This window comes from Tympanuchus pallidicinctus, unplaced genomic scaffold, assembly GCF_026119805.1.
Source record: "Tympanuchus pallidicinctus isolate F22 unplaced genomic scaffold, pur_lepc_1.0 scaffold15, whole genome shotgun sequence".
In the NCBI taxonomy this organism is placed as follows: domain Eukaryota; kingdom Metazoa; phylum Chordata; class Aves; order Galliformes; family Phasianidae; genus Tympanuchus; species Tympanuchus pallidicinctus.
In genome coordinates this window covers 20,819,328-20,844,483 of record NW_026294669.1, presented here as the reverse complement: position 1 = coordinate 20,844,483, position 25,156 = coordinate 20,819,328, and the positions used below count along the sequence as shown (strand labels likewise).

The 25,156-nt window shown below is 37.7% G+C and overlaps 1 protein-coding gene across 7 annotated transcripts in view; it reads left to right on the top strand.

The window, feature by feature from the left end:
- Window positions 1–4,604: 4,604 nt before the first annotated feature.
- Window positions 4,605–25,156, top strand: part of LNPK (lunapark, ER junction formation factor) — a 38,587-nt gene continuing 18,035 nt past the window's right edge. The window contains exons 1-8 of one of the 7 annotated variants that reach the window (XM_052675600.1): window positions 4,605–4,698; window positions 8,186–8,267; window positions 9,748–9,789; window positions 10,984–11,171; window positions 14,423–14,481; window positions 17,605–17,645; window positions 23,843–23,923; window positions 24,010–24,061. In XM_052675600.1, coding sequence (XP_052531560.1) covers window positions 8,241–8,267; window positions 9,748–9,789; window positions 10,984–11,171; window positions 14,423–14,481; window positions 17,605–17,645; window positions 23,843–23,923; window positions 24,010–24,061 — 490 coding nt within the window. In that variant the 5' untranslated portion in view covers window positions 4,605–4,698; window positions 8,186–8,240. Of the gene's footprint in view, window positions 4,699–4,973; window positions 5,117–5,181; window positions 5,322–6,687; window positions 6,836–8,185; window positions 8,268–9,744; window positions 9,790–10,983; window positions 11,172–14,422; window positions 14,482–17,604; window positions 17,646–23,842; window positions 23,924–24,009; window positions 24,062–25,156 lie in introns of those variants that run through there. The other 6 variants (XM_052675595.1, XM_052675598.1, XM_052675602.1 and 3 more) reach the window with 6 other exon arrangements.

Here is a 25,156-nt window from a genome sequence, read left to right as displayed (position 1 = left end):
TACGTGATTCAGTTTGGTTTCCAACCAGAACAAAGGCTATTAGCAGATCCAGTATGCAGCACTTGGCTGAAAACAATTTTATATGCAAATTTAATACTTCATTACAGTAAGCTTTTTAAACAATCACTAGTATGTACAAAATGCCTTTAATGTAGGTAATGTTCTATCTATTATTTTGAGCAGTTATCAAAAGCAAAATATATGTACTAATTAGAACTTTCCTTCTCATTGCCTGTCTCCTCCAGCTTGACTAATCGGCGAGCACTAAAATGCAGTCAGGTTGAATGGAAATGGTGCACTGTTCCTGCACTTGTTTGTGCTGCATACACACACACACAGTGCCCTGGAAGGGAGGCTCACTGCTGAAAGAGCAGCGCATTCCAATTCAGACCTGAATCTCATTCACTTAGTTCCAAATTGCATTGTTCTTATATAAAAATCTTCTTAAGGTCAGAGGAGTTTCACTCAAATTATTTCATAATTTGGCCCTCATTTTGTTGTGTTGGTTCCCACTTTGCCCAGTAGGCACAGCTACATTTAAAAGGCTGTTGGATAGCATTCTTTATTTAGCTTCAAGGACATGCATGTTAATAAAATTTAAGGATGTCCTTACGTGTTTATTGAAGAGGAGGAATCCCGCTGAATCAGAACCCTAATTTGTTTAAAGAGTGAACTGCTCCAGGAAGCAAAAATAATATAGCTGACTTAGATGTTAGTATAGCTCAGATAGTTGCAGTGAGAATAATCAGGCTTTCACTGGGAGACTGGGGAAAATTTAGTGTTTTTTTTTTTTAAAGAACATTGAGTTATGGTTTACACAGGCTTTTTTCTAACTATAAGCATATATTACTCACTATGAACATTAAAGAATCAGATGCTTGAAGTTATGCCCATCAGGGAAGGGTATGCACTTCTACATGTATCATAACTGCTTTGAAAGTTATCCATACAAGATCTGAAACACAACTTATCTCAAATACAGGCAAAACCATCTTTCCGCTTCTCATGTGTCAGTTTCGTGCTAGACTCCTTCTGTTTGTTCATGAGATGCTAGTGATGGAATAAACACATATATTTCAATGTTTCATGAGAAAGTACTTTCCTGATTCACTGAGGCACAAAAATAATCCAGAGTTTTTTTACCATGTTTCCAAACACGCTGTCAGAGACTTACAGTAGTGAAATGAAGATGACAGCACCATTCCTTTTTAAAACATGATGGAAAAATTCAAAATCTAGGGCGTCAACCAAGAGCCACAAAGATTTTCTCTGTTATATATTTTGTTTAAATCTTTCAAATGATTACTTGTTTACTTCAGAACAATACGAAGCAAAATAATAGTTTCCTGAACTGGTGAAAGTTAAAATGTTTCCATGTCATTCCAAGCTATATAAAATTATAATTTTTTTCTGAAGTGAAATTCGATATGACATTCACAGATTCCCATTAATTACTGCGTGTTTGTTATGAAATGCCACATACACCCATTCTGTTCAGGATGCCTGGGAAGCAGAGTCTAGGCCCCAAGAAATGTGACCCACTGCTGGTTTGATTCAGTTTGGCTTCTGCCATCACAGCCAGCTGGGAATGTTCTGCTGGGGATGGCATAGGAGGAAGCTGCAGCAATCCAGCCCTGACAGCTTCACTCAGCCAGCCTTGTAGGGTAGCTGTGCAGGTAGAAGGCAGAGCTGAGTGGCCAGTGCCTGGACAGTGTTCCTGGCAGCTCGGGCTCAGTTTAATTACCGAAGTGCTTACAGCACACGAGGAAGTGATCTGAAGAGAAGCTGTGTCGCGGCGTACAGCAATGAGCACAGGACTGGTTAAGAGAAAAAAAGGAGCTGTGTCACAGCACTCTGCCATTTGTTCAGAGCAATGAGACATAGAGCGGCATGTAATTCTCAAACTCTTTCAATGACAACACTGTGAAAGTACTGGTGAGATGGCAGCAGATGCAGACCATAGTCATATTTAATAGTCAATTCATAGTGCTATGAATTAGTAGGGTCAGCGATCTTAAAGCTAGCTACATGCACTCTTTTTCTGCAGTGACGTCTGAAATTGCAATGCAGACTGTTTCAGTTTCAGCATCTAAATGAGTTAAACTAGATGGCCTCACTTAATCTGCTTAGTCTCATTTAGGGTCTGCTTTAAGAGGATGCTGAGCATACTTTGGGTGCCTAATTAAAAACCTCGAGTAAACACAAACTAGCAAATTGAACCTCTCCTAACCAAATAACATTTTCCTAAGGATGTATAGAACCATATATTTATTTAGAAAATAAATCAGATTACTAGACTGCATTTAATGCTGACCAGTGTGTGCTACAAGTATTCTCACTTCCCAAAGGCAAAAAACAGGGTGTGAGATGAAAACATTTAAAAGAAGTTTATTGCTAATTTTTTAATATTCTGAGAAGGGAGGGGCTAAAAGTGCTGAATACTCTCTATGATGCTGGGGAAGATTCTGGAGACGTTCTTTGCTGCTAGAGTGATCGTACAGAATCATGTCAAACACCAATTCCAGGATTTTAAAAGGAATAGATTTAGAGTTTTAATATTCTGCAGGGGGCAGTTTTGAACCAGATTAATAAAAGTTTTAGTTTAACTGATTTGAAATTATGGTTCTATACTCAGATTTATTATGCTCACCAGCAACATGGGCACAGTTTCTTCTTTTAGGTGAATTTGGGCTATTATACTCTGAAGCAAACAGGTCACTGTATATTATCATGGCGTCACATAGCTGAGAGACTTCTCTGTGTGAAAGGTTCAATAACACTGGCTATCAACACCTTCTTAAACTTACCAGTTAAATAGATTAATGATTGCATAGCAGTGATTAGAACTTAATGGAGGAGGCCTGCTTCAAGATATAGCTTTTATGGCAAGGCTCAAGGACAAAGTACAGTCTGGGATGTCCCTCATGATTCTGGTTCAGCCCTGAGTCAGGGCTGGTACTTGTGGTGACTTGAAAAAGTTTACTGCAATATAAAAGGTGGGGAGGCCTCTTGGAGGTGTTACTGTTGGCTGTAGCATTATAAAGACAAGCAAATAAACCAATATAACAAACAAAACAATCATTCCAAAACACAGTACCATCATCATCTAGGTTTATTTAAAGTGGATGCTTTGCTACACCTTGGAAGTAGACATAAAAATGCTTAAATATTTTAGCTTAAGATTTAAATGAGCTGCTTTCCAGCAACACCACAGGGAAGTATGAAAAACAGAAGTAGACTGCAGCTGTACTTATCAGAAAACAAAGAAAAAAAAAGTTCTGTCGGCAGAAGGATAGTGATAGTTACAAGCTGAAGAGAAGGTACTCAACCTTTTTCCTTTCGGAAAGGAAGGGTCTCATAGTGAGAAAAACAAAGATGGATGTGCAGCTTACAGCTATGACCTCTGCAGCTGGTAGCAAAGCAACTTCAATGCATCCAGCGCTCTGCATTGACTGCTATGTTTTTGTTCTGAAACCCTTTCTCAACTGTCATTCACAGTGTTAGTTGGCTGATACTGTAACTAATAATGTTGAGTGGTAGGATTCATTGTGAATACTGGTAGAAGCAAAAAGAATTAATTTCCTAATGTCAGAACTGAGAATGGATGCCTGGCAGATGACCAGCTGCAGCAGCTCCACTACTTAAAGCACAAAGCTGATCAGTTATCTGAAAAGTAACTTTGATATCTTGCATGTCTTCCTCCAACCTTGTTTATTTTCTGTAACATTTAAGATTAGTGTACTGTGTCTGGCTGGGATAGAGTTAGCTTTTGTCCCAGCAGCCCCATATTGCCGTGGTTGGGACTTTTGGCTACAAAAGCATTGACAGCACTCCAGTGTTTTGGCTATTGCTGAGCAGCACTTGCACAGCTTTCTTTTTTCTCACTCTGCCCCTTCAGTGAGAAGGCTGTGGTGGGCAAGAAAGTAGGAGAGCACACACGGGGTAGCTGACTCACAATGGCCCAAGTGATGCTCTGTACCAGAGAATGGCACACTCGGCAATAGAGCTGGGCTAGCAGACGGCAGGAGACTTTGTCTTCCATGTAGACGTTGCTTGGAGACTGGCTGGGCATCGGTCTGCTTGTGGGAGGCGGTGGGTGATCTCCTTTGCACTTCTCTTTCATTCCTACACTTACTAAGCTGTTTGTTAACCCGACCCATGAGCTTTCATATTCTCACGCTTCCCCGCTCACCCTGATCCCTCTGCAGCGCTATGAACAAGGGGCTGTGCAGGCGCTTCCCCGCCTTCCAAGGTAAACTAATCCAAACGAGAAAAAAAAACACGGGCCAGGTTGTGCTACACGGTTAGATGCAGCGGGCTCGGTAGTGCGGGGGTCAGCTGAAGGTGCGCAGCTTCTGCATACGAATTTCCACCTCGAAGGAACTACCACCTTTCTTTCTCAGCTCCTCGCAGCCGTAAAAACTCCTAAGCGGGGGAGCTGAGGAGCCGCCACTGCACACACGGCAGCGCTCTGCGCTCCGCCAGCTCCTCCGCACCGGCTGCGCCAGCCGGGAAAGCCGAGCACAGAACGAAATAACCGCACGGCGGCCACCCCCCTCCCCCGCCGTAGCGCGCCCCGCGGCGGCACGGCGCTGATTGGCTGGCGGGGCCGCGCGGGGGCTGATGGGATCGCCGCCGGGGCGGCCCAGCCCCTCCTTCGGCGGGCGGCGGCGGGATGCGCGGCCCGGCGAGCGGCAGGTACGTGGGGCGGGGAGGAGCGCCTGGCACGGCTCCGCGCCGGGGACTCGCCGGCCCGAGGGGCGGACGGGGCGCCCGGCGATTCCCATGCGCCGAAACCAGAGCCGCTGGCACGGCCTCCGCCCTCTTCTCGCCCGTTGACAGCCGGCGGCCCCCGGGAAGCGCGGCGGCGCAGGCTCGGAAGAGGAACCGCGGGCGGGAGGAGCATGCGGGGCTTCCTCGTGGCGGCGGGCGTGGGGCCGGGAGGGAACTGCCGCGCTGTCCTGCCTCAGGCGCGCTGTGGGGCGCAGAGGGCTCCTGGGCCGCCGCCCTGCGCTCCGTGTCCTGTTGGCAAGCCGCTCTTCTTTGCGGCTCGGGAGAAACGCGGCACCTCGGGATGCTTCCAAGCAGATGGCATCGAAGCTGGTAGCTGACAGAAGTCAGTGTCTGCCTTTAACGGAGGTACTGGGGCGGGTGGTGGTGTGTGGCAGGTGATGCTCGCGGTTTACATTCACCTGTCCGAGGTGTTTGGAGCTTCTGCTGCTGCTGTGGGTGTCTGAGGCCAACGGGAGCCTGGGCTATGGGTGGAAACGGAGCGAGCAGACACGGACACGGAGGTGGCACTTCCATCCCTGGGTGTGATGGTGAGCACCTGATGGAGTCTACACAGGAGCGAATTGAAAGGCTTGCAGAATACCTGATTTAAATGGCACTTGCCTTCCCTTCGGGGTGCAATGCCTGTGTGTCTGTATGCAGAGTCCTGACTGCGACTTTCGAGTCTTCCTTCCTTTCAGTATGATTTGGTTTGATGTTATTTAGTCATGAATTTCAGTGTGTTAGTTCGTAACACTGAGGGTTTTAATTTCAGAAGAGCTTTTTAATCATAAAACTTCTTTGAAGTTAGCTTGAAGAAATCTGAAAGTGGCAATAATGTTCTGCGTGCTTTTGGGCCCTTTTTGAGGAGAGCCCTGAGGGTACCTGGTGTTTGCACCCTGTGTTAGCTCTGAAATGGAGTGCAGCCTGTGCTGCTAGCCATAGGAGGCAGTCTGCCTGACTGTGTAGCTTGATGAGGAGTAATGAGATCATTAAACCATTTTCTTCCCCTGGATGAGTAGATTGGTGACTTCTGTAATTGTGCACAATCCACCATCTTTCAAAAGAAAAGCCTTTTCTGCTCCAGCTGTCCTTCTGTGGCATGTCTGCTTTTTCCTAATCAAGCTGCCTCTTTTTTGGGTAGAGGAGATGCTACCATGTTTTTTTTTTTTTTTTTTTTTTTTTTTTTTTTTTTTTTTTAATTTTTATTTTTATTTTTTTTTGAGACTTAGGCAATAGAAAACAGTAATTGTGTTTTCATGACCTTCCATGTAGTTTTCACAACTCTTGTATTATTGTTTTTTTTTTTTTTTTTTTAAAGCTTAGGGTTCAGCTATCTTATTTGTATGTTAAATCAGTAGTAATGTGGCAGAATTGAGTCCTATCACAATAGTGCATGAGTGAGCAAAACAGCTCTGTGCAGAAGAAGCGCATTTTCTGAAGGAGGAGCAAGGAAAGTGTCTGAAGTGATCCATAGTAAACACAGAAAATTCTCCATCTGGTAACTAAGGATTAAGTGACTAAATTGCAAATGTGAATTCAGTGGTCCTAATCCTCCTTGGAGAAGGAGGTTTTGGTAATACTGAGTCACAGGCATCCATAAAGCCTGTTGCTCTCGTGGTTCGTATGAAATTATACATGCGATGGCACTTGTCAAACCTGTTTCCCTTCCAGATGTTTTCCAGGTAGTTTGAAAGACATATGGATAGATACCACTATGAATGTGTTATTGACAGAGGTCTGCAACACCGATGGTTCATGAACAAGTTTTGCTCACAGGGCCCTCTACATTTTCTGTGTCAGAGACATTTTCTGTGTCATTTTCTGCAGCTGTGGTGTGAAGGAAAATGGCTCCAAAAGGCCATGTGAATCATGTGAACCTAAAAAAGCTACCTGTGTTCCTAGCACCAGTGACAATATAATTGAAGTGAACCGGATTTGGGAACCACGTGCTAGGTTTACAAGCTTCTTAATTGGCTGGATAACAGCGTTCGTTCTGTTTTGCAGTAATGATGCTATCTCAGCGTGAAAGTACTTGTGAAGCAAGTCACCTCAGATCTACTTGGTGTGTGTCAAAATCTATCTACATGTACCTGGTAAAATAAAAATGGTGTAAAATTTTTAGTGCTAGAGAACAGTAGTATTGAATGTTGAAAAATAGAGAAGTTGTTTTTCTGAGGTGAGCTACTGTAATAGTGATTGGAGGATTTATGCAGAACACCAAGGGCTAGCAGTGCTTTTTCTGTATCTCATCCACTCTGTGCTAGTAATTTGGCAGCAGCAGAGCTCATGTGTCCATCTGTTCTAGCTTCACTTTGGCTGCGTTTCAAGTACAGATTTGCTTATCTTCAAGGATTGGTTTTCAAAATCATAGAGCCTATGGTTCTGGGTTCTGAAGTCCTTGGCTCTCTTACAAGGTGAAGAGGAGGCTGTAATACAGTAGTGTTAGTGAGCAGTATGTATCCTGTGTTGTGTTAATTCATTCTGACAGCCTCAGATAATTTGGGAACAACTTTGAATCGAGATGAGATTTATCTTTCAATGCTTGGCCAAAAGTAACTTTACGAACAAACTACTAATCACTTACTTCTGCCTAACTGAGTGGTGCTTTGTTTTTGTTTTGTTCTATTGTTTCAGTCCAGACTGGAGAGAAAATCTGTCATTCTAAGGTTCCAAGTCCATCTACTTTTTGATGGAAGGCTGCAAAACTTCTATTTCAGGAACCTAAGCCCAGCTTATTGCATTAGTGTTGTTCATGGGTTCTGGATTTGTGCAGACTGAACTACTTTTGCACGCCTAGAGTTGCTTTTAAGGCCATTTAATGTGGTGGTAACTGCCTTGAGTTGTGTTCAGGGAGCACCTGCCAGTGTAGTGCTTTCCAAGAGCATGTGAAATCTGTGTAGCCTGCTTTGAACCTAAAACTGATCGTACAAAGGAGGAATAATAATGCTATATGAAAAGTTCTTATTGATGGGTGTGAAACGGAAGGAAATCTATGGAAGAGAAACTTCTTATGAATAATAGGATGTTAATTGTGAATGTTGGGAGCATCAACTAAATAAAAAGGTACATGAAGAGTTGAGTTTATGAGCAGCTGAGAAATGAATTATCCTGCTTAATAGTAAGTAGTAGTGCTGGAGGATTTTGACTTGTAAGTGGTTATTTTGTGCCTATTTTTGAGGGTCCCCCTCCGTTTAAAGAGTTACAAAGTATAAATTAAGTTGTTCTCATTCCAGTTGATAAAGAGACCTACAAGAGGCTCTATGAAGCACAGACTTGGTTTATATTAACATATAGGTAGATAACTATGCAGTGATCTTATGCACTGCATTGACATGTTTAGATATTAAAGTATGTTATCACTCTTGTAGGATGCTGTTAGATTGGTCTTATGTGCTTAATGCTTTACTTCTAGCTGTGAATTCTTGTAGAAGATTAATAGCTCTACCAACATTTGTCCACTGTAGAAGATGGGTGGATTAATTTCGAGATGGAGGGTAAGTAAAATATTTTAACCATGTCATAATCTTTTGTTAGCTTGGAAGATGGAAGTTTGCAGGATGTGATTCTTAATCGTATTTGTTGACTTCGATGCTGGTTGAAAATTACAGCTGAAGATTTATTTTCTTTGTACCAGATCTGGCAGGGTTTGGTTGAGTTACATAATTACTGCTTTTACTCCAAAGAGTTTTGTGGTACTCTATCATGATAGATACAGAGTATCTGTAACTTTAAAGGTGAGTAGCTATTCTCAGTCCAAGTGGATACATTCAGAATATCATTCTGTATCTGTTTTTTAAAAAATAATTTGGTAGCTACATGTACAGATCTTTCTTCCTAACTATTTTTATTGGATTATGTATAATTTAATAATATACTGAGTTTGCAAAAGTCATGAAGCTTCTGACTATGCTCTTGACTATTCTTTCTATTAGCAGATGTGAGTTATTGAGTCTGGGTTTACAAGTGATGTTTTTAGAGTTTAAAAAAAAAAGAAAAATCATTAAAAGGTGAGAGTGTAGTTAAAATTGCCAGCCCTGCTTGGGGGGTGGAGGATTTTCCAAGTCTACGGTGGTTTTTGTGTTGGCCTTAGTCTTCAAGTTTGTGGTCCAGTGAGTTTGGGAGGATAATTAGTACCTTCCTACTTCTCAGATATTAGAGGAGATTGTTAGAAGATAGATTCCAAGTTGTTCTTAAGGGGAATTTTACTGCAGATGAGAATGCTTACTTGCAGATGCTTATGATTTATTTAGAGTCTGTCTTTGTGTGCAATGAGTACTGCTAAAAGGTTAAAAGTTCTTAGATTGAGGCTTCTTGTCTATATTTTCTTTATTTTACCTCTTCCTTCCACTCATCAGTTCACTTCTTGTTTTACTTCCTACCCACGCACCTATTATTACTGTAGTTGTAGGTTTTCATCTTTTGTGGTGTAGGAGTGGAGCCTTCAATCCATAGGATGACAACTGCAAGACAGCGATGTGTCAGTGTCTTCTGTTTGTCACTATTCAAGTGGGTATGGAACTGCTGAGTCACGGCCTGAACCTCTGATTGACCACCTGAGGCGAGCCATGAGTAGCCAGGGAGCAGGGGTGAAGGCAATTCAGCTGTGCTGCCGGAAGGGGTGGAGCCTGGCTGCCCCCCTCCTAGACCTATTTAAGAGCTGGCTATGAGTGGGGAAGGATCTCTTCTGGAGATCGCCTCTGCTGGTGTTTTGTAGTGAGCCCAGGATACGGATAAGCATCCTATCTTTTTTGCTTTGGTGTAAGAACTGTGCAGCCAAGCTCTCTGTTACAACTCATAACTGTAACGTCTGTACATTCATTGATTGTACAAGTAGGAAAGATTATTAGTTTTATATAAAATAGATGATATATTAATTCATTATGTGTCTTTTTGTTAGAAAACTGTTAATCTACACTAATCCTCAATGTATTTCTTTAATCAGATTAATGGCTTTGTCCTTTCCCTTGTAAGCAGGCAAAGCCTTCTACTGTAGAAGTATTAGAAAAAATTGATAAGGTATGTATTTGACTCTTAATTATTTGTTTTTGTTTGGAAATATATGTCCTGTTTGGTCACACTTTTAAGTAAAATAATGCTATGGAATTTTAAATCATTTTGATTTTTCCATTTGGTTGTTATAGATTCTGAGCTTCATATAGACTGCTACATTAAAAAAAAACAAAACAAAACCCAAAACAAACAGACAAACCCCAACCCTAACAACCTAAACCACACCAAAACACTGTGTAATAATTAGAGGAACTATAGTTCTGTAGTTTAAACAGTTGTTTAGAAAGCTTGGAACAGGTCTGAATTGTGAGCTTGGCAGAACTTCACAATTTTATTATAACTAATAGTTAAACTCTTGTGTTATGGGAAATGTCACTTGAGGAAAGTTCTGTTTATCAGACTTGCTAGAAAAGCTTCAGTGTGTGGTTTAAAGTGCGAAAATTGTAACTATAGTGGTGGTAAGTAAGGCAGAGCCTGAGTAGCAAAACAGACAGTTAATTAATCAGTTGTGCTTTTTAGCTGGAATTTGAGACATGTGTCTGTATTGCTTGAAGAAATATTCATTTGAAATATGCTGTTGATACTTTTTCCTTTAAATTTAAGTACTTCTGTTGTCACTTGAAATGCGATAAAAATGGTAACACTTCAGAGTGTAGCTTGATTGCTTACTAATATGCCAAAAGTATCATTTTGATTTTCAAGATTTTAGTCTTAAGGTGAGAAAATATTGAGATGAAATCATGTGGAGTGATTGGGAGGTTTCAGCAGTTTCCCGTGTTAGTAGGAAAGCATTAAAAACATTTGATGTTCCACATGTCTGATAAAAGTTTTAGAATGCAAGATATATTTGGTAGAGTCTTCTGTGGTCCTAGAGACAGCCATTCATAGGCTACAGAGCATGTTCAGTCTGTCCCAAACATACTAAAATGTTACATAGGAAAAAGTAATAGTTTTCAGTTGTTCTGCCCAGTAGTGATATGTCACTGCTAATACAGTGCAAGTGGCCCTCATTGTAAGTATAGTCCTGGGGTGTATTTATGGTGTGAAAGTTATCTCTGGGTAAATAGCAGCATTTATCAAAAATATGCTTAACTTCAGTGCTGGTATGACACTGTGGCTAATTTTAGCAAGCACTTAAAAGCGGCTTAATAAAAGCCACAGTTACATTTCATCATTAAACTTGAACCTATTTATTTACAGGAAATACAGACATTAGAAGAATTTAGAGAAAAAAATCAGAGACTACAGAAACTATGGGTTGGAAGGCTGCTCTTCTACTCTTCACTTCTTTATCTTGCCACCTGCTTAATTGTGTATTTGTGGTGTCTTCCTGATGAATGGACAGCAAGGTTTTTTATGACGCTTCCATTTTTTGCATTTCCACTGATGTAAGTAAATGTCTCTTTTTTAAACGTTTGTCCCTTTGATAGAAGGAGATGGAGAATACTTTGTGGCAGGGGTTTGGGTTTGTTTTTGGTGATCTTTGAGTTGTTATAACTTGTTGAATTTTTTGTTTTAAAATAAATCCAAGTAGTAGGATAGATGCTTTCTTTAGTGGAAATGTTTCTCCATGCTCTGGATTTAGTATTGAATTAAGTGTTATCATCAGAAGATGTTAGCAGCTAAAGTTGCTTGACTTATCAAAATTATACCAGAGCTAGAGAGAGAGCTGTACCTGAGCAGCTGCCAGTTAGCGTAGTATAAACAGAAGAGTACTATCTTAGGTTTCATTTCTGCTGCTGTTTTGGAAAAGCAACACTACTATATGGAAGCGATACAAGTTATTTTGCCTGTATGTGAAGTGAACCATATAAAATTGGAGGAAAAAGTTTGAGACTGAATGGAAAAAATTGAATTTTAGATGTTAGTTGAGTGTTAGCTCAAGTTATGTGGAGGGTTATTGGGCTAAATATATTGAGGATCAATTTTAAATATATTGAGGATCAATTTTACGTAAATAGCTGTTTTTTTTCCTGTAAATTCCTTGATTGTTTACATAGTAAACACCCTAACATCTTTGAACGTGGATAGGAGGGACGATAGTCTTCTCTTTTTCTACACAATTGCCTGTTTGTCCTCATGAGTGACTAGTTTTCTACGTTGGCCTTTTTCTATTTAAAAACAAAAAGTTGAGTTCCCACCTTATCAAAGAGTGCTTTTATTTCTTTGCTCTTTGCCCCCAGCCCTCAGCAAGGAGAATTGGTCTTGGTCTTTGGAGCAACATTTCTAGCAAACAGATTGCACAGTGCATTTACTGCTTTATGTCATAGGAATTTGCGCTATTTCAGATGAAATGATGAATGCTGTCTATATTTGTGTAGCACAATTGTATGGAAACTTGATTTGCCAGTGCTCTAGCTCTAGACTTGAAAGGAAGAGTCAAGTGTATATATTTAAGGATATGCAAGATCAATGGGTATGGATAACACAGAACATAATACATTATACGTTAAAAGATACACAAAGATATTCTCTGCATGTTATATTGTGTAAAGTGGAATGTAGTCAAGTGTTGCTGTTATAGAATCCTGTGGAGAAGATAGATGGGCCGTGCTATCTTTTCTGGAAAGAATTAATTTATAAATTAATATTTGACAGCAATATGAATTGTTTAGTTCTTAAGTGCACTGATTTGAAGCCTTTTGTTGTTAGCATGCAAAGCTTGCTTATGCTATTAGTGACAGTGTGTAGAAGAGGAATCTTCACCTGACTGAGGTAGGAGAGCTTGTGTAGAAATGAAAAATTTGCAATTGAAGGTGATGGCTTCTAGTGCTCTGGTGTGAATTTTCACTTTGGATTTTCCCTAATTTGTCTTCCCAATTCTTGCTTCACTTTTTTGGAATGGTGGCATTTTTGAATTAGATTACAAGTTCAGAGCTGGACTTGTTTTTTACCATTTGTGACAGTTCATCTGATTTTTTTTCTATTAAGCTATTACACTTCAGGTTTATTGACAGATGTGAATAGCAAGCAACTGCCAGCATGTCTTTGCTCTCAGTCAGGAGGTGCCACCCAGCAATAGCTCTAAGATTTCTTCTTCTTTTTTTTTTTTTTTTTTTTTTAAAGCCCTAATCCAACTGGAATATGTCTACCTTTTCCAGTTGCAGTCAGTCACCATCTTGTTTCTGCCTTAGGTCATTCCCTCAGTCTTGGCATGTTACTGGTAAGGAGAGTTAACTGCTAGGATTGATTTTAAATATGTATTGATACTTCTGAGAAGATTTGTGTTTTAGGAAGGTATTCTTGAAATGGAATCTATTTAAATGAAAAGTATTTCATCTTGCCCTAATTCTCATATAAATGTTTTTCATTTTAAACTTATGTTTATATGAAAAGATCTGTTTTCCAACTTTGACTTCCAAGTTTCATGAATTTTCTGCTGTGTGAAATCCTACCTTATGTGTTTGCTTAGGATACAACTTTAGGTAGGAAAAGACTCTTTTCTGTATTAAGCATAGGTAAAAACGAAGTAATGCCTGTGTGCCATAGTGTTCTTTCTTCATGGGAAGATGTGTTTTAGGTTGTTAAGAGACAGCTGTCTGTGTTCTTAAGTTGTTACAGTAGACTTTCGGAAGTGGAATGGTTAGGCTTGTTTCTCTTACCTTGGATATGTTACCTTCACTTTCTATTTGCCTTGTCTGACTTACCTAATTCATGTTTTGTTACTGTGTAAAAGCATTTGAAACTGAGTAGCCATTATATAAATACAAAATATGTTTTTATGAATTACTCAGAAGTATTTTTAAAATCTCACATTATTTTGCTTGCTTTCCTAGACTAGTTATAGGAAAATGTTTCTAGCCTTTGGGATGTGGATTTTTTTGCTCAACTGAAACACTGCTACTTTATCGTAATTAGAAAAAATTCTAAATTTAAAGAAGTCTTAAGGATTGTAGAGAAGCCTTTCAAATGTAAAACAGACATCGATCAGTAATTTTATTTTGAGCACACAGATAAAGCTGCTGCATTGTTTGGACTAAGTCAGCTGAAACTGTACAGAATGTGACTGGATTCAGAGCTCTGTAAAATCAATGGGAGTCAGGACAGTTATATTTGTTTGGGAGAGCATTTGCACAATAGCTGTATCTCTTGCCTTTCATTGGTATTGAATTCCCTGTACAAACCTCCTGTGTCTTAATTTTGGGACTTAGTTGGTGGACTTGTTTTTTGGTTAACTTGCTTCATAAATTCATTTAACAAGAAGCAATGAATAGGTAGTTTTCAGCTGGTTTCATATACCTGGAGGTTTTCAAACATTCTCACTGAGCATTTTAGCGAGCAATGATGTTACTGCTACTGCTTCTTTAGTATTTCTACCTATGGTAGTATTTGTTTAATGTTATTCCAGTTGGATTTTATTTATACCAGTGTTGGTGTCTCGTGGTCAATGTAATCATTAAGCTTCAATTAATATTTAAGCTCTCTGCTTAATATTGTTAATATTGAATATTAGCAATATTATTAATTGTTATTTAAACAATTACGTAACTTAAATATTGTTTGAAGATTTGTTCTTTGTATTTGCAGAATTAAATCTCATGTGGTAAGTCTTCCGTGTGAACTGTCTGCTTTGCTAAATGACTTCAGAAATGATTTCTGCAATATTTTAATTAATATAACTCTTCTTTCTGTTTTAAAGAATCTGGTTTATAAGAACACTGCTCATTTTTTTCTTTTCCAAAAGGACAGAAAGGAATAGTAAGTATTTTTCTGTCTTTCTAAGCGTATGGGGCTAGTTGGGAATGATGCTTGCGGTGAGAAAGGAAATATTTTGAATCATTTGGTGCTTCCAGCAATAACCTCTTGATGTTAAAATGGGTAGCATTAGTCACAATGTTGTTTCTACCACAACTCTGTAGAGAACATTGAGGAAACTGTTTAATCTCTCTATTTATGAAATGATGGTAACCTTTTCTCCTCTCTTTGGATATTTGGGAGTGTAACAGAATAAAATGCAGCAGAAAAAGGAAAATAATAGGAGTGACTTCTTTAATATTTGCATTTTGCAAGTATTCTTGCAGTTCTAATCTGTTATCTTTATGTACAAGAGGAGGGATGTATAGCAAGTGTGAAATTTATTTGTCAAGACGGCTTACTCCTCACCAAGTTCTCCAAAATATGCTTATGCTCTCTTAAGTGTATGAGGAGATGGGTGTGTGATGGCTTTTTTTTTTTTTTTTTTTGAGAGCTAAGGAAAATTGGGTGTCATGTAACTTAAAAAATAAAAATGCTGGTGTTCAAATATATTTGTGTGTAGTTGCTAAAGTACATGCACATTCACTGTAATGTGAAATTCATCTGTCTGTGGTAGTTAGACTCCATCTGAGATTTTCTTTGAAAGGAATCCGGCCTGTAGCAATATCTCACAGTCATGCGAGCACTTGTACAGAAAAAAGTCAGTGTTTTATGACTTGCAGAGCAACAAGATGTTTTTAAGTTGACAGCTTTTGAGTTAAATGTCACTTTTGGAATTTCTTAAATTTAATGTTTACATCTTATATGCAAGCATAGGGACAGACATTTTTATGTATGGATAAAATTGTTCATATATTTTGTGATGCTGTGTTGATTCATTTCTAAGGACAAATATGTATTTGCATTGTGTGTCCCCATAAGAAATAAAAGTGTATTATTCTGATTCATTTAAAAGCCTTTGTTGTTTTTAGAATATGAGGAAGTCTACTGCCTTTAAACCTGTGTAGAAAAGGTTTAAGTACTTGTTAGATCGAGCTAAAGAGAATTATTTCTGCACTAGAGATTGGGCAAACCCAATTTGTGTTTTACCTCAAAATTGTGAGTCTTCTATTTAGAAAAGAGAAATAAAACACACAGTGCAAGAGTTGCAGAAAAAATGCATTGGAAAAAGAACTGGCAACTGAGTATCTCAAATATAGTCTTTTGTTTTGATATTATTTAGTACAGTGAGTTTCATTAGAAATGATATTTTAATGCTGTGGAAGTCTACCCTGGATAACTACATCAGTTTTGGGAGCCAAGCTCTGAATGAGGAAAATTCCTAGTGAAACACAGGGAGGATGGGTGATGTAGGAAGATTAGGGAATATCAGTTTTTAAGATAGGTGAGTCGGATAGCTGTTGAGGAAGATTTAGGCTGATCTATCCCAAAGCATGGTGAAAATAAATGAGGTATTTTGCAGGTATTGACTTCTCTGATATGAATGCTTTTTCAGTAGCCTTAATTAAGATAAGATATATATTGGTTTCTTGAGAGTGCTTTCCAGTAATTTCCATTTGTCCACCTTGGAAGTGGCAAGCATGAGATGTTTGTCAAAAGCAGGGGGTAAAGAAACAAATGCTCCCTCTATAAACTTACTGTATTCCTATGTGGGTGGCTGTATTCGAAGTTGTTCTAGGCAGTTGTGTACCAAATGCAGCCTCTGTTTCTTAATTAACTGTTAATGAATGACACTACTATTTGTTTGGCTGCCTGATCCCGTGCTACCTTACAGTGGAAGCTGTTAATCTATATGGGACTACCTGAGAGACTGTTCTAATACAGATATCAAATTTGGTGGGTGGAGGTGTATTAGTTTGTTTATTTTAAGTAATTCCTGGGATTGTATATTTTCTTTGGCCTGGCACTCAATAGATTTTGATCTAAGTTCCATCTCTTTTACTGGTAAGTGATGGTAATAGTTATTTTTTTCTTAGCATTCAACTTCAGAATTTTGTATGTGCCAGGTTCTAGTATTTTATACATTTAATAGAATGACTTATTACATCAAAGTGGGTTCCTACATGCTGGAAAAGTTCAAGATGTTATGTGTTCCTCAAAGTTATTTCCTGGAATAAGTTTTCAGAAGTATTTAATATACCTAATAAATATACATAGATAAATGCAAATGTATGTATGTAAGTAAAAGTATGTATTACATTTAACATTCTTCTTATAGCTTTATTTATTTTATTTTATTTATAGCTTTTGGAAAACTGAAAAATGGGTAAAAACCATGATATCTTACAAGTGAACTACTAGTGTCCAGTAATATTGAGGAAGGGGAGGAGTTTTAAACAAGATTTTATGTGTGTTAAGCTCTTCTTGCTATGAAGGATGTAGTGGAAAACTGATGTTACCAAGAAAACATCTTCTGTACTAGGTGATGGTTTATTGCAGCGAGGTTTCCTTGAGTGCCAAGCTGTAAGCATTTGACTTAAGGAGAATCCCATTGCATTTGACCTTTCCTCTCTGTTCCTTATAGAGATAAGAGGTTAAGTGCCGCACTTATTACTTGTAGCAAAGTCTCTTACATTTAGTAGTAAAATGACCTGGTTAGCCTACAAAACTTCTTTTCTCTTCTGTGATCTCTAGTATTGGAAGGATGAAATAAATTCAGATTTGAAGCTCAGAATTCATCCGGCATTTGAAACTAGCATGTGTAAGAGGCTTACATGAAATATTGAAGCCAGTAAATCCGATACTCAGATATATTAATACTTGGACTTCAAGCATTTTTTTCTGTAGTTTGACTGCTGAGATTAAGTGCATTTGGTCCATTGTTGTAGCAATTTTAATGTAGGTCAAAGCAGGGCACTAGCTAGAATTGGTTCCCTTAATGAGGAAATGGTACATAAAACTTTTTAAATAGTTATAACTGTAAAATGATAAGTGGGCCATAATTTATGAGCAGTTTCAGGGTTAAAGATAGTTTATTTTCTTTTTTTTTTTTTTTTTTAAAAAAAAGTTTAACTGAAGCAGGTTTTGTTGTGGTCAGTAAACTTTGATCGTACAGGGCGAATTCAGTGGTCAGAGGGTGCAGGCATTCTCATATGTGGAAACTGATGTATGATGTTTTTCTTTTAGATGATGCGCTGGATGATTTAAAATCTCAAAAGAAAAAAATTGTAAGTAAAACTTTAAAAAGCAGTTGTTGGGGTCCACTGAAATGTTTTTGTCTCTACAAGCTCAGCTTGATGAAGATACATAAATGAAAAGCAGAGACAGGCAGAGGAGAAGGGGGGGAAAGCTATTAATGTTGCTCTGTTTTCATGTGTTTTCTAGTACTCCTGCCACACAGTAGTACCGGGCTGCTTGTGTATGAGAATCAATTCTCTTCTCGTAGTTTAAATTAAACTTCCTGTTTTGTTGGTTGTTGCTAGGTCTCCTAAGTGATTTAGCAAAAAATGAAAATGTATTCTTTAAATTGCTTATTGCTTTAGGTTTATAAAGCAGTAGATATGCTGACTCGAGAACGTAGTCCAACTGAATTTTTAATAGACACATCATTTAATTTTTTGTTTATAAATAACAAAAATGCCTTGCATCTGGATTCACTTTTTCATCAAGTAACAGATTGTTTGTATCTCAAGTGCTTCCTTGCTTATTTTTCATTCTCCTCCATCTTATTTTTATACTATGTATTCATTCCATTATCTTCTTTCCTCTTGAAAATGTATACTGTCTTGTATCAGTTCCATTGGTTATCTCCAGCTTGTTTTGGTGAGCTGTGTGGATGAATTAACTGTATGAAACTGGTGTATGTCAGGTCTTTGTATCAGATGGATCAACACTTGATCTTGAAACAAATTTTAGATCGAAAAGCTACTGAGTCTTGGATAACTTGCACTGTATACTGAAAGCTGTTTCATCTCTGGCTAGTTGCTCTGTAAGGAAACTGTGGCTTCATCTCAGGTCTCTCAGGGCAAAACTTAACAAAAACCCAAAAACCTCCAACCAGCCACCGATGAAATCACAAATGAAGTCCCTACCCATGAAACATCCTCCTGAGGTTGCAGTATGTTTATGATTTTTTCCAAGTGTTTACCTTGTGCCTTCTGGATTGCTTGCTCTAGTTGCTAAATTAACAGAAAACCTGCAGCAAAGCTACTAAAAAGGTGTCTGTTAAGAGTCCGAAATGATATGGCCTTCACATGACAAACAGAATTCACTGATCTTCCACTGGGCTGTGTAAGTACATTGTAAATGTAAAAATGGTATGGAAAACTGTAACCTGATTGTCATTGTCCTTTAGTAAAGAGGATTTGCTAATTTATATCTGCTAATCTTTATTTTAAGGGATCTGTTAAATGGAGGTGTCCTTTGGCTGAAGAGGTGATGAAAAGAGTTGGAGAAGCTTAAACTTTGTAGTAATGAAATAAATGAATATGACAGCTATAGTTTTAATCTTATTTTATTAAAACAATAACTGAAGTTAGTTAATCTTTCCAATTTACACAGTTACTGAGTTGTTTTGAAGGGAAACTTCTGGAGAACCTCAATGCAGATCCCAAGAGCCTTTGGAGTCTTGAGTGTAAATCTCTCATTTCATTTAAATAAACGGTTTTCTGTGATCACAATCATCATATTATTGAAAAAAATAGTCATGTTGAACTTGTGTGTGGATTCCTTGCCTTTATTTTATTTCAGATGAGACAAAATCAAGTAGATAAGTCAGGAAAAAAAATGGGGAGGTTTCTTTGCTTGGAATTATAGTGAAACATGGTGTAAATGTCCTGACTTTGCATATGCAAAATATATAATGTAAAAAAAAAAAGTTAAAAAAAAAAAAAGTCAAAACAACAGCCAAAGTGCCAAGCTGTAATTGTTAAAGACAAACTTCTAAGCAGAACTTTAGCTCTACTATTTTTCAGTCTGAGGGCAATATAGTCTGTGACTATCTCCTGAGCTTGTGGGTACCTGATTCCTAGCAAGGAAGCAGCGGACTTATTGAAGCCTGTTGATCTGGTGTGGTGTTAGTATTTTTCACTCTGAAGATTTTCTTCAAAGTTTGGTCATAGCTTAAGGTATTTAATTAAGCTTGAATCCTACTGTGTTGAAATGAGCTGAAAACAGATGCAGGTAATTACCTAGAATTTGTATTCTAGATAAAAACATTTTAAAATTGAGTTATAACAATTATGTAGTAATGTGATTTTGATAATATTTAGATTTAGTTTTGGTTTTGTATTAATTTCCTTAGTCCTATCTGTATCAACAAGTACCTGTAGTGATACCTACTTCGTAGTTAAAGCAATGAAAGCAAGGGGAAAAAAACCAACCAACCAACCAGAAGCATTAGTGCGAAGTAATGGGAATGGAGAAGGACAAGATCATAGTTTTTTCCTGTTGGATTCTAAGTAGCCAATGTATTTGGTAATAGAAATGGTTACTGAGATATTAACATAGTGAGTGGGTAAATTATGTTCTTCCTGTTTATTTGTAATGTGGATTGTCTAGGCACTGTGAGCATGCTGCAATAGCTATAGTTTTTCACTTTATTGTAGTTCAACTGCTTGAGTGCTGGAGAAACTTTAAAGACAGTTGGCCTTTTGAGAAGTGTTACAGCTCTTGAGCTTTTCTGGCCTGTGGTCTATCTTTTCCCTGGTAATGCTCCTTAAGTTCCAAAGGGTGCCAACAACAGAATAAGCTCCTCACCTACTAGATGGAAAGCCCTGGTGATTGTGCCATGTGAGCTGCCAAATGGACCCTTCAGCTCTTCTCACAAGACTTCAGACTTTAGTAGCATAATCACATGGATGGTAACGTGGGTGAAATATCTGAGATTTTTCATCTTGAAATATCCATTAATATTGTCTGTTGAGACGAAGTACACAGTGTGTATAATACTTTGCACAAGGTTGAGTATTGTTTCCTTAGTGGTCTCAAACATGCTGTGGTTCTCTGTGGCGCTGTCACGGGAATAAGAATTGAGTGCGTTAGCTATAATTAAGACAGTACTTCAAGATGCAACTTTTCCCATCATTGATTATAAGGGATACTATGGTTGTGTTTGTGGTACTGTGACTGTCTCTTTGGCCTTAGTTCTTCATCAGTTAATGAAGTTGTCAACCCTTAAGCCTGAATGTGTTTAGATGAGCAAGTTCAGAGGGTTAAGCAGATTAAAAGCAAGGGCACAGGACATGTATTAAGCTGCTAGAAGTGGGAATTAACAGAGACTTTACCTGGAGTAGCGGTCTTAAAGATGGGATAATTCTTAGTCTGAGGACAGAGTTGCTAAGATAGCATAGTAATTACTGACCATTGCTAAGGTAGCATAGTAATTACTGACCATTGCGTGAGCCCAGCTGTGCCTACCCAGCATACGTTAGAGTCCTGCAAATTCACAATAGGAAGCTCAACGTATGATTAAAAATTAAATCTATTGAATAACCAAGGTGTTTCTTGTAAATGTGTTGCAGTGTTGATATGAAACGATTACTATTGTGGCTTAAATTACTTTATTTTCTATTTTAAAGTTACTTTTGTATGTGCTTGCAAATCTTATACTGTATGTTAAAATTAATCTTCAGCCTCGCACAAATGTGGAGAAATACTTCTCCATAGTGGGGTTTGATGTACCAAGTAATTCAGTTTAAGAACTCACGAGGTAGTATGGTGATTAAGTAGCTTGCACTGTGCTAATACTTCAAATTTCTATTTGCTAAATCACCCTGACAAGATGCTTAAAATACATTACACATATTACTTTTCAGTGTAGGCAACTGGTGTAGTTTTTGCAGGAGTTCTGTTTGGTTGTCATTTGGAAAGCAAGCCATCCATGCAGTTATCCATAGGAGAGAAAGTGGTACAACCATGGTGCTTTATTAAGATGTGACTAATTCTGTGAGTTAGTTTGGAAATCCATGATTAGGGTGGTATTCACCTTTATAGAGAATTCATTTGTGATTCTGGTTACTCAGCATTTTAGCTTGATAAACTGGATTTTGTTTTGGTAGGAGTTGAAAAATGTTTTTGTGGGGGAAAACATTTGAATCTCAGAGAAGGTTATTAGGGAGAAGAGCAGAAGAGCAATTTGTTGTGTTTTTGAGCCATTGTTCAGCACAAAGCTTTTCTGGGGTCGTTTCAAAGTAGTGAATGATCCAGAAGTCAGTCATTTGATTTGTATTTACAAATGGATTTGTGGTAGCGCAGAAGCAAGTTTCTTCTTCATGCAATCTTATAGTATTCCAAGCTTATGCACGCAAGCCATTATGTGCTTCTAATTATAATTATTTGCTTAATAATTTGCTTAAACAGTAAGCAAAGTTTGATCTCTTCACTACTTTTTTTTTATATTGTCAGCCAATATAAATTTAACTGATTTCAGGAAAATATATTCTAGAAGTGAAACCATGGGATTTGTGAGTGTATTTATAAAAATCTTGATCGCTTTTAGGAGTTTTCAAGAAATTTGTAAAAGCTTGATTGCAGATATGAATTCTTATTCAGTTTCAGCTTTGCTGTATTAATATAGCTGTGTATAAACTTGAAAATATGAAGAATAACTTGTTGAATTATCCCATAATTTGATAACTTGAGAATGTCTGTGACATCTGAATCTTGTGACAGGAAAGTGTCAAGTGATGGTGGAGCATTCTGTTCTTTCTTTACCTAGAAGTCATCTAGTCTGAGGTTTTCCTGTGTTGCTATGAAGACAAATGCATGCATTCTGTGGTCATTTATGTAAAGTGACTTGGGGCTCTTCCTTTTGGTTTGGGGACTAGATATTGACACTGATGGTTAATGCTTCCCCAATTTCCCTTGCTAACATCACCTGGCCATGTGAAGGATTGCCTAATGGTTTGTACTTTTGTGAGAAATTAATGCTTTGTTTTTCCTATTAGACTCTTAATTCTGATCTTAGTGTGTACTGCGTGGCATTTCTAAGTTAGTGGGTTAACTTAAATTTTTATTTCTGCAGGGCTTTAGCAAATTTATTATTATTTTTACTTCCCTATTTGTTCCCTTTTTATTTCAACAGTCTTTAATTAGCAGCTTGTGTAGTATTCCTTGCCTTGAACTTCTGGTAGCGCGTGTAGGAGAGAGCTGTTAAATGGGTACTGTGTATCTGTTAAATGGAGTGGAATTTATTTATCTTCTGAGGTCTATTTGTGATTCTGAGGTTTCTTTAACGGTAAAAGCAATGCAAGGACTGTATACACGGGCTGAGATGCTAGTTTCTCAGTAGTGAAATACTTGCCTGAAAGTCATGTTAATGTGCACCATTTATTATTTTAGCAGTGATAAATGACTTTGAGGGAATGTAATTTTTTGACCACTGACCTTCTCAGTTTTACAGCTTATGCCAACAGCAAATTTAACAAACAAACAAACGACTACTTTTAGCTGAACGTGGCCATTAGTCAGCATATCTAAGAGAAAAGGTCTGCTTAAGATACTGTAAAATGCATTATAATTTCTGTGTATATTTGTTATTTGTCATAACTTTAGCTATCTGTTTTAAAGTTAAGCTACTTCTGATGTTGACTGTTAACCACTAAAATGATACTTTACTAGTGATTACTTTTTTAATTAAGCCCATGTATTAGCTATAAAGCCACTTGAGTGCATTGTAAATAAAACGCTGTAATAATGAAGTGCTTTAATTACACTCCCTGAAGTATGCATAGTTCTCAGTAAATTTTTTTTATTTAAATTCTTAACATGTTCCCTTTTTTTTTGTCTTCTGAAAAGCAGTTTGAATTGCTGTAAAGATGGAGTTCCAGCCTTTAAAGTCATTTGAGCAAATTCCATGGCTGTTCTCTAGTTAGTGAGTTTTCACGGCGTTTGCAGCAAGCTAATTGCTTCTGCTAATAAATAATCTAAAATCGATGCTGACAGCAGTTAATTGGCACAGAGACTTTATTCTGTAAAGCACTTGGCTAACGACCTTCCTTAAATTAATAGCATTAAGTGCTATGAGGAAATAAATCTAAGGAATTGCCTGTCATGTGCTTGTCATGTCTAATAACTTCCAATAATGATGGCTGATAGATTTTTGCACATTCCATTATTGAAGTTGGTGCATGTAATTATTCTCCTCATTATATGTAAACAATTAGCAATATTTGGTGTTTCCTTGCAATATAGCTGTTAAATACAAGTAGCCCGTTAGAGTTGTAAACTTTTGGAAGGAAAATTACATGTCCATTGTATGCACCAAATCTGCAGTTACCTGAACATGTTATGTGAGTTACATCTGAACATGACTCATTGAGTAGAGCTTCACAATTTGGTAACTTCTGTATGTTGGTTGTGAATAGGTGTGTGAAGAAAATGCTGAAAGAATTCTGTTTTGATATGTGGACCCTTTTGTTTCCAGCTTGAGGAAGTGATGGAGAAGGAAACATACAAGACTGCTAAACTAATTCTTGAAAGGTTTGATCCAGAATCAAATGCAAAGGTAAGAATTTTTATTGATAGTGAGTTAATGTAAAAGGTACCATGGAGTTGTACATTCAGATAATGTTATTTATAATTAATTGGCAGGAGGCTGAACTGCCATCTGCTGGAACATCTGCAACCTCAAGACCTGGACAAGGTAATAGCCCTGTAAAATGGCTGCTCTTTAGCAGAGATGCTCATCTTTCATTGCAGTTTCCACTTTTGGAAGTCTCTCTGTAATAAAATTTGTAGATTGATTGACCTTTATTTAGGGTTAATAGACTGTTTATTATACTATGCCTGTGGATGTTCCTTATTTTTTCATAGAGTAGATCTGTTAGTAAATACTGATGCTCTTCTAGGCAATGTTAGCATCAACATTACACAGTGATGCATTAAAATCAAGTTCTTGTGTCACATACTTGTTTCATATGAATACTAAATGGCTGTGAAATCTAATACTGTGTTCCTTGACTTAATTTTCCAGTTATGCTACATTATCTGTTTAGTCAGATATTTCATAATGCAGCACTTAAATTACTTTTCTATGGCAGATGGGTTGATTTCTCAAAGCTAGTGCAGAAGTGGTGTTAGGTAATAAAAATGGATTTCACTAGTTTGTCACAAACAAAATATACTTGGATTTTCCTTAAAGTTGAGTGTAACATGCTGTACTTGTATTATTAACAGTATTGTTAATATGCTTATTAACAGTAGCATTTTCAGTCTAAAGGCCACCCGGTATAGTATTAATGAAGATGGCTTGCTTACTTGTTTTGAGACAGTCTAAAGAGTTTTTTGCTGTTTTAACCAACTCAGACCTGTGGGGGTTCATACTCAAAATAAACTGCGTACGTAATTTCCTATGGAAGAAACACTGCTCTGGAACATAGACAAAACTTAAGAGTTTTAACATAATTCTTGGATGAGGGATTTGAAATAGACAAGCCTGTATTTCTTTCATTTTTCATTCTTGAAATATTGTTTTTGTAGGTGCACAGTGCTTGTATTTGTGCTGTTTGGCTTTATTTTCTGAAATGAGGAGACCTGTTTTCTCAGTAGTCCTTGTTTTGTATATGCAGTAATTCATTAATTCAATTTTTAGATATCAAAAGTGTTAGCTTATTGTTTTTCATGCTAAATATCTGCCCCAAACAAATACACTGCATGGAACAGAACCTAACTTACTACAACTTACTAGATGGTGCCTTATTGTGGTTATGGTATAACTTACTGTATGTGACATACAGCA